Below are 10,242 nucleotides of genomic sequence, written 5' to 3'. Positions count from 1 at the left end.
TGGTAACTGACTGTAACTTGTGATTGTGTTCGGTGGGTAATGGAGGTAGTAGGATGTACGAGCAATCTCCTTGCTGATAAGAGTGACCAAGACAACTGATCTCCTACAAGACTAAGCTCATTGGTAGAAACACGATAATTCCAACAAAGAAAAGTCAGGTAAAATTATCATATCATTTATTTTATATTGTGTTTCATTTAACTCATTCCATTATTTTTTACGAATGTTAATGTATTAATTTTGTTACGTTATTCTTTTCTTTGTTTTTCAGGCATACAGGCTTTAAATGCAAATAGACCAAATTGCCCTTGATTTTGAAATCTTGAAGCAAGGAAACCATGATGCCTTACAAACTTGAAATATTGAATGTGTTGCATTGCTTTTGGGTGTAACGAGCACTAGCTTGAATTTTTCATAAGTCATGTGATTTGGTTTGATGAAAGTTGAAGCGAAGATTATACTAAATGGCTAAAATTCGATTATGCAATTGATTGATAATATGCCTTCCAATAAATAAATCAATAAAATATCTACTGTAAACTTCTTTCGCAGACAGTTGAATTGAAATCCGACCCCCGTAAAACGGGGATACTTCCCTAGTTTAATTCTAATTAGGACACTTAGTTTCGCTACTTACCCATAATATCCTTAACCAACTTCTAAGAATATCCTCATAAGCAATCCAACTTGATTTAAATTTTCTATTATAAATTAATTTTGTTTCTTCCATGTGTACAACCCAACAATCCAATCAAAACCAACTATTTATTATAAATAAAAAATTAAAATTAAATAGGAAATATATCGATATTATACTCTATTTATAAAAAAAAAATTAATGAAATTTAGTATTTCTTTTGCTAATTTTATTGAGATAATATTTAACGTATATATTACAAATCGACCAAAAATAAGATATAACATATAAAACAAAAATGAAAAGAGATGTTGTGAGACGTGTGAGCTCGGGTTATGGTGGTAGCTTATCAAACTAGTTCACCACTAATCATTTAATTTTTAATTTTTTTATTTAAAAAATTGGTGAGCGGGTAGCTTAAAACAGACAATGGATAGCCTAAGAGTGTGGTCCAAACGATTACACGATAGCAAGGAAACATTTTTTGTAAAGATGAAAACCACATGGGGTTGTATGCAAATTTCAAAAGATTACATGATAACAAGGAAACAGTTTAGTCACACATTCAACTTTCGGCATATATCATGGGCATAACATTTATTGCTAGTTGATAAAATTGATTGTCAGAAATCTCATCTCAATTTATATACTCGTTCTTAGTCCTTGTATTTGCAACGCATAAACTTCGAACACATCATTGTTTGGTACGACTGATGGATGTGATTCACGAGATTTTAAATGTTGTTTTTCCAGTTTTCTCGATCATTTTTTTCGTGTTCTTGGTGCCTACACGTTGGTTCTTTAATCTCATTAGGCTCTGCTTCAAATTTGTGTATCCTGAAGAGCTTGCGAGAAAAGTAATACTCATTACTGGAGCTTCCACTGGTATCGGTGAGGTGAGCATTCGTTTTAATATGGAATTTACATACATATATGTATGTTTGTATGTATGAGGAGAAATTGATGATGCATGGTTTGATTTGTGCATAAATGGAAGCATTTGGCGATTGAGTATGCGAAAGAAGGGGCATGTTTGATATTAGTTGCAAGAAGAGAGAAACAACTCCGAATGGTGGCCAAAAATGCTAAGGCAGTGGGATCGCCCGATGTGATTGTGATTCCAGCAGATGTTTCGAAACTTGAGGACTGTAACAAAATTGTTGATGAAACTATCAAACATTTCGATAAAAGTAAGAATTATATTCTACTACACGTTTACAACTAACATGCATGCACACCAAATGTTGTTGAAAATTATGATGAAGTTTCACAAACCAAACATGATCAGTTTTTCCGGCTTATAAAAGGTACTATTTTCCCACATTGGGTGTTGTAAGTCACGTTTCAGAGATGATACACTAACATAATAACTTTTTACCACCTCTAAATTAAAGGTAATACTTTTTTTGTGAGAATTCCTTCGATTTTTTTTCTTATTATTTTTCTACACATTTAGAAATGAAACTTGTCTTATTTATTAAAATTAATAATTTTTATTATATATATCATCATATAAAAATAATACGAAGATGGATAGAAACAAAAAATAAAAGAATATTTAATTTCTTTTTTTCTTTAGTTATTGTTTATAGTTTTTGTAAAGTATTTTTGTACTTATTGTTTATAGTTTTTGTAAAAGTATTTTTGTATTTAGATTAAGACAAGTATTAAAATCAAAAAAATAATATTAACTGAAGGAATTAATGGACTATATATTTCATTGTTTATAGGAATATGAATATAAATACAAACAAAATATAAGAATATATTTAATTTTTCAGAAAGAAACGCATCTAAGCGTATTATCTTTGTTTTAAAAAATAGAAATTATATTGCACTGATTTTAAGACATCTAGAATCTTTTGCAACAATAAGAGTTAGGGAGTGTTTGCTATTGCTTTTAGAATGGATTTTAAGTTTTAACTTTTTTTAAAGAATCAAAAGATGTTTGGATAATAGAAAAGTTATTTTGAAAATGACTTTTGGTATAAAGAAAAATAAGGGGTTTTAAAAAGCCATAAAAACTTGATGTAAAAGTTACACCAAAAATCATTTTACAAATCCAAAAAACATTTTAAATAGTTCCGCTTGCAAAAAGGTTTTCTACAAAAAGTCCTAAAAAAGGATTTTTGATGTTCAAATGCAATTCCAAACACCTCCTTAAGTTGTCAATATATTAAATATGATTCTAAAATTTATATTATTAAAATCAAAATAAATTACTGAAATCAATCATGTGGTTTGTAAATTTCATATTTGCTTTTTTATTCATTCGGATTATTCATATATTTTATTCTTATTGCATTTTTCGAGCAACATAAAATGACATTTTTGTAATTTATATTTTCTTTTTAAATTCTTTTTGTTATTTATAAATTAGAAAAAAAAATTAAATAGATGAAAATTAAGTTAGGGTTCTTGCAAAATCTCAGCCAAAAACTGAAATCCCTTTCAATTTTTGCTTTAATTCAAAAAAATCACATCAAAACAGAGTACAAAAACATTAGACTGGTAGGTGTGGGCAACGCTATAACGTGTTATGATGGTAACGGGGAGTAACATGCAAGCTAATAACGTCTAATAACATTAAAGGGGGGCGGTGTTCACATGTTATAACACCCAATAACGCTCCTTGGGGCATTGCCCATACCCACTTCTCTTAGAAATATTGTCGGTGGAGACCATCTGTCATTACAAAAAGTAGAAGTAGGTTCAAGAAGAATGCGATTAATTTGATGAATGAATATGGAATTTTTTTTCATCTTAATAATGATTGTAACACACATAGATCTAATGAAAAATTTGAAGAATACGAAAGAAAAGTAAAAAAAAAAAAAATTGGAGATCAAATATGTAAATTACCACAAACCATAAGGATAGTCCGCTTGATTTACCCATTAACAATGAAATAACATATGTCATTTCATTATTGGTTCTATCTTTGTTGTCGTATTGATCTTTATATATATATATATATATATATATATATATATATATATATATATATATATATATATATATATATATATATATATATATACTAGTTGTGAAACTCATGTATTAAATGAGTTAATTTTAAAAAAAAAAAGTTAAATAAAAAGGTCAAAATATTCGAGAACTTTGAATTTATAAGATAATAAAAAAAATAATGATTTATTATAATGGAAATTTTTTTATTTTTGAAATTTAAAAAAATTATTTAAATAAAGAAAAGAAACTAAAAGGTTTTAATTTTGAAAATTTTAAAATTAAATTGTAAGTTTATTAGTAAATTAAATCCATTTATTACTACATTTATTGCAATTATAACATTAAAATTAAAATATTATATGCAATTTAATAAAATAGAAAGGCATTCATAAAAATTCTCGTAGAATCGAGAATGAAGTTTTCATTCTGTACATGCCAGATCATGAAAACTCTTAAATTAAATGTGGAAAAAAAAATAATTCAAAATAACCACAAAATAACATTTGACAAATTGAATGAGAGTGTGACAAGTGACAAAAAAAATCTTCATTTACCAATTTAAGAGCTTATAACCATTCACATACATTTTGGATGAGTTGTTATCGGTTTCATAGACTTGTTTAATCCATTTTAGTTTTAGTTAAGAGAAATTATATTTATATTTTTGTTCTTACTCATTTTCGTATCCATATTAGATAATGACATGTGTCATATTTAATGAAATAATCATATTTTAATACACTTTTCTCCATTTAAAATAAATAAGAGGATAGATAGAGAGAAAATATAAGAGTTTAGTTAATTTTTAAAATTTTGATCATCTAATGGGTTGAAACTTATGTATACTGATATTTTTATTAGGTAAATGAGTTGAAACCACCACTTCTAATTAATATCAGTTCATATTATTTGCTATGTTTTTCATAAATCAAAATTTTGTCCAATTCAAGTTTATGTAAAAATATTAACATAATTGGTTAAATACTAGATATAATACTTATAATAGTTTTAATAGTTATTTAAAATTGTGAATGTGTTTGGACAGTTGATTACCTCATTAACAATGCTGCTATCGGAAAGTTCGGTCTCTTTGAGGACTTAAAGTGTCTCACTGACCACACTTCTGTCATGGTATTTATCTCTTTTAATTCTCGCATACTTTCCACTAATTTTTTATTAAAAAAAAAAACAGAATCTTTAAAATAAGCATTCAAGAATATGTTATAACTTATAACTAAATGAACCAATCCAATTTTAGTAAAAATATAACATAAAGGAAAGTAAGTTATTGTTGTTTTTTAGGATGTTAACTTTTGGGGATCAGTATATACCACGCATTTTGCACTTCCGCATCTACGGAAAAATAAAGGAAAAATAATTGCGATTTGTTCTTGTGGGGGATGGTTTGCTACACCACGAGTAGGCGTCTATAACGTGAGTATCAGTATACACTTCTTTATAAGTATGTATTGTGTTTTCTTTTATTGTAAAGTAGTCAAACATTCGTGCGAAAATGATGTTGTTTTTTATACATCATGAAATTATAAATACAAAAAACACATTCTTTAATTAGATAATTGAAAAAAAAATTGATCGCCATTTTTTATCCAAAACATATTTATGCAAAAAAAAAAAAGGTTTCTTTGCATAAAAAAACAATTAAGATGCATATTTTATATCTTATACATCTTTGTTATAGTTACAAAACTGTATCTCACAGGCTAGTAAGGCGGCGTTGCTAAGTTTCTTTGAAACGTTGAGGATCGAAGTTGGTTCATATGTTGATATATTGGTAGTTACTCCAGGAATGGTCGAGACCAACTTAACTGATAAAGATTGGTTAGAAGAGGTACTCACTAAATTTACTTGGTACTTAATCCACTAAATTTACTTAATTCATTTACCCTACTTTGATCTTCACACCATCAATTTTATTCATATTTTTAGCAGTATTAAACGTTTTACCGAAGAGTTATAGATTTTACTAATCCATAGACAATAAAGATTGTCATTTTAATTTTGTTATCATATGCATCTTGTAATTAAATGTTCTCATTGCTAAAACACTTGATATCAAGGGGTATTTTAGATTTTTTATTTAAGATGTTTATAACTTGTTCTGATAATAAACATTTTTTAGTGTTTGGATGAAATAAAACAAAAAATGTTTATTGACTTATTTAAATAGATTTTCATAAATTGTTTTTTAACTTATTTGAAATGTATAGTATAAGTGGAAACCAATATACCATTTTATCACTATTTTGACCTAAAAAAACACATGCATCGGTCTCAGTTTTTTTATATAATGACCAGCAATATCCATATCAATTTATCATTTTTATTTATGTCATTTTTGGTCATTTTATATTTTATATGTAAAAACAGAATTTATAAAATGATTAATATCATAAAAGTCTTAAGTTTTAACGTGTAATTGAAAAAAACACTAACATTTTTTATTATTATTGCTATGACCACAACTTTCTTGTAGAATTATCACTCTAGCACACGTAACGAGTTTTATGGTCAACTTTGTTATTAATTTTTTTTTTGCAAAATCAATCTTAAAATTAGATTTAAAGTTCAAATATGGTCAATGTAGTTTGCAAAAAGTTACATTACATGGTTTTTTAATTTTATATTTCGTTATTTGTATACTTTATTTATTTTAGTTTATATATATATATATATATATATATATATATATATATATATATATATATATATATATATATATATATATATATATATATATATATATATATATATATATATATATTGTTTTTGTTTTTTATATATACTTTATTTATTTTTATTTTTTAACTTTTTTTTCAACAATTTGATTTTTTTTTTATCTTTTTTACCTTACGTTTTCTATTTTTTCTATTTTAGTTATTTATGGTGTTTCTAATGTTTGTATTTATTTTGATTCAAGTAAATGAACTTGATTTTAATATAAAATACTATAACACATTTTTTTATAGAGACCGACTATTATTATTTCTTTTGTTCTTTTTTAGTCTATTATCAAATTAAAAAATATTATCTTGAATTTAAATAATTGATATCACATATAGTAATATGATTTAATTTTTTTGCAAGTTATCTCACACATTGAAGCATTAATTCTCAATAAACAAACTATTTTTTTAATTTTCATTTTTTTTGTAACTTGAATATAATAGAAATAAAAGAACAAAAATAATAAATAAAAATAAGTTTTACCGAATTTAAAAATATAAATATAACTATTTTATTTACTTAAATAAAAATAAAAAATTATAAAAATTGTAAATTACGAAAATTGTAATATACTCTAATATATGAATACATTTTACATTTTTTGAAAAAGATTAAGAAAAAGTTAAAAATATAAAAATAATGAAAACAAATAATACGAAAACAAATAAAAAAATAAAATTAAAAAAATTAAAAGAAAAAAAATTAAAATATAATACGAAAAGAAAAATGAAAAAAACTAAAAAAAATACAAAAAGTTTAAAATGTATTAATATATTAGGGTTTTTTTCCGAATTTTAACTTTAAACTCAATTTTAGGATTCATTTTGCAAAAAAGATAACAAAGTTAACCATGAAACTCGTTAAGTGGTCTGAAGTGATAATTCTGTGAGAAAGTTATGATCATCACAATAAAAAAAATTTATAGCTTTTCCCGATTACGCGTTAAAGGCTTAGAACTTTTATGATATTAATCCTTTATAAAAACATTAAAAATCAATTTATAAACTTGTTGTCTTTTGTTACTGCATAAGCAATCCAAACATTTTTTATCTTAAACTATATTTTGATACAGCATAAACCAATAAAAAATAAAAGATTGTTACTGCATAAGCAATCCAAACATTTTTTATCTTAAACTATATTTTGATACAGCATAAACCAATAAAAAATAAAAGAAATCCTACCATCCATTTTCAATGATGTGAACATGGGTTATGTATAGAGAAATCACAAAATCACATTTAAGATAGTGACATTGTTTATGCTGTTGAAAACACTACACAAAATAATACATGATGATTTTAGTTGGATTATTGTAAGCATGCACCAAACGGTTTCATTAAATTCTCAATAGTTTCTTTTTTTCTTTTGTTTTTTACTTACAATTAATTGCATGGTAATTTATTTTCTAGTTTTTAGTGTAATTTCTCAATTTGCATCCAATTAGGGAAATGCATCATGGATACCGAAGATATCAGCTCAAAGGTGTGCCAAGGCGATTGTAAATAGCACCAAACGTGGAGATAAATATTTTACAGAGCCTTCATGGATGAAGATGGTATTATTGTGGAAGACATTTTGTCCAGAGATTCTTGACTCGATTATGAACTTTGTGTTCATAATTTGGCCACAGATTTCCCAAAAAGAAAAGAAAAATTAAACATCCCGTTGATATCAAGTACAAGTAACTTTGTGAATGGAAAAATATTTGTATTTCATACATGTGTTTCTTTTAAATGCTTGAGCCGAAAATGGATGTACGAATCTAGTTATACGGTATACATATATTATGAAAGATGGGTATGTCTAGTACGAATCATGTAATCATGAAATGGAATGAAAGAAATAAAAAATTGAATTATATGTGAAAAATTCAATCCATTGGTATTTTATATACACTAGTAAAGAAACTGCGGCTATGCCGCTTTTGGGGTAACATGGAAAAAATCGGCCAACTTTAAAAGATGTGTGCTGAAATTGTAAATCACCATAAATAGGGGAGAAAGTCGACAACCCCTAAAATTAGATGTCAAAAGTGTACAATGAAAAGAATGGACATTGGTGGAGAAACTCCAAAAATGTTGTGACAATAATGTTAAAGTTGTCAAAGTTGGGAAAATATGGTGACAAAATTTTAAATGAGGTTTTTTGTGTTTTTTATGTCAAAATGTAAAAGTTTTGACTACAAGGACGAAAAGTGTCAAATTCATTAAAGATTTGTGACAAAAACCACCACCTATCCCTTTTTCCTCCTCCCTTCTCTCTCTTCACCGGAAAGTTGTATTACACCTCCATTCTTTCTCTACACCTACAAAAGAACAGTAGTCTGCGCCTATTTACGGATTCAGACACCGCCGATTCATTCACCACACACCGCCGCATCAAGAACAGAAATTTCTTCCCTTATTTTGCTCACCCCTCAACCTTCACCTAAATTGTACTCTAGTTGTTTACATTTTGGTTTCAATTATGTTTGGGAGTGTATTCAGCTGCTTCACCTACTTGGTTTATCTTATTTTGGATAAATATGATGAATGGGTTTAGGAGCTCGATGAAAATGGAATTTAAGCTCCCCTAGCTAATATTTTGACTTAGTTTCGCTTCAATTTTGATTTCTCGCTATGAAATTGTATTGTCAAATGATATCAAGAGAGAAAGAGTATGCTCTAATGAGAGTGATCAGGTAGTTATGCTTTTCTTCTACCTTATGTATTATGACTACTTACTTCAACATTGCAATCCAGTGAGATGGTCCAACATTCACAAAAATCGTTCGGTCAGAAGTTTCACCACTCTAAAGAAATGAAAAGTTTTACCACCAAGGAAGTGAGCAATTATATCCCTCTCACAAAAACTTGTTGTTGTTGCTGCTTGTTGCTGACCTATCTGATTGTGTATGTGGCTCAGGTATGGTACTATAATCATTTAAATGGGCTACTAGGGGAAGATGATAAGTTGTGCACATAAGGTGCTCGATGAAATGCCCAAGAGAAACTCAACATCAAGTAACTTATCACCTCCTTGTTTCCTATAAACTCCCCATGAAAGATTATCATATAAAACATTTTCGACTCGTTTTCTTAATAATAAAAAATGTTTTTTTTCTTTTTTTAGTTTTTTCCTAGCCAGAATGGCTGCATCAGTAGCTATAAATTCTGGTTTAAGATTACTAACAGAAGCTATTTTCAATGATTACGAAAATGGCCTTCGCAAATGAGCATGTAAAAGAGTAATTACATTGTTTTTATCGGTTAAAAGAGTAATTACATTGCTATTTCTTGCAATTTGTCTTTTCTAGTTTTTTAATGAAAAAATTCTATTTTTTTTGTTTTTTTTTTATCTCAGGTTGAACATATTTCTATTTACTTGCGTTGAACAGATTAATTTTAAAAAAATAATAATAAATAAACTTTGATATAATGGCCATCAATATGGCTTGAACCTCATCTGTTTTTGCTATCCAACATTAGGGGTATTTTTGGAAATGTCTGTTGATTTATCTTTACTATGCACATGGATCACCATTTTATTCCACACATCATAACATAAGATTTGGTTTTGTGATAAATTTAAAGCCAAAAGATATCAACTGGATTAAGCCTCGGTTGGTTCTCATTTGCTTGTTGTGTATTCATGTGTTTGCTTGTTTACAACAGGTATATGGGGCATAAAATAACAGTTACACCAAATGCAAAGAAGTTGAGTGCTTTATTCTTGCAAAGAGAGAAGATGTCATGGGGGAGTTTCTCAAGTAAAGTGAAATCAACTATTTTCAAAAAGACAACCTTGAAGAGAAAAAAGATGATGATTTTTTAGAATAATGGGTTGTTAGCAATTTTTTAGAATAATTGTTTGTCATTTCAAGTCACTTTACTCATTATGTATTTATA

The 10,242-nt window shown here is 27.0% G+C and overlaps 1 protein-coding gene across 1 annotated transcript; it reads left to right on the top strand.

The window, feature by feature from the left end:
* The first annotated feature begins 1,241 nt into the window (after nt 1-1,241).
* Nucleotides 1,242-8,224, top strand: LOC111914992 (11-beta-hydroxysteroid dehydrogenase-like 2). Its single transcript, XM_023910693.3, has 6 exons — nt 1,242-1,533; nt 1,635-1,827; nt 4,653-4,738; nt 4,910-5,041; nt 5,328-5,456; nt 7,800-8,224. Exons 1-6 carry the CDS (start codon nt 1,351-1,353, stop codon nt 8,010-8,012), a joined length of 936 nt encoding a protein of 311 aa, XP_023766461.1. The 5' UTR covers nt 1,242-1,350; the 3' UTR covers nt 8,013-8,224.
* The last annotated feature ends 2,018 nt before the right edge of the window (nt 8,225-10,242 follow it).

This window comes from Lactuca sativa, chromosome 5 (genome assembly GCF_002870075.4).
Source record: "Lactuca sativa cultivar Salinas chromosome 5, Lsat_Salinas_v11, whole genome shotgun sequence".
Lineage (NCBI taxonomy): Eukaryota > Viridiplantae > Streptophyta > Magnoliopsida > Asterales > Asteraceae > Lactuca > Lactuca sativa.
The sequence above is the reverse complement of the archived record's forward strand: the minus strand, read 5'-3'. Positions and strand labels throughout refer to the sequence as shown.

What these genes read in the sequence shown, in the direction of transcription:
- LOC111914992 (XM_023910693.3), top strand. Translation starts at nt 1,351, where the DNA reads ATGGATGTGATTCACGAGATTTTAAATGTTGTTTTTCCAGTTTTCTCG. An exon ending in CTTCCACTGGTATCGGTGAG is followed by an intron (nt 1,534 to 1,634) that starts GTGAGCATTCGT and finishes CATAAATGGAAG; the next exon opens with CATTTGGCGATTGAGTATGC. An exon ending in TATCAAACATTTCGATAAAA is followed by an intron (nt 1,828 to 4,652) that starts GTAAGAATTATA and finishes GTGTTTGGACAG; the next exon opens with TTGATTACCTCATTAACAAT.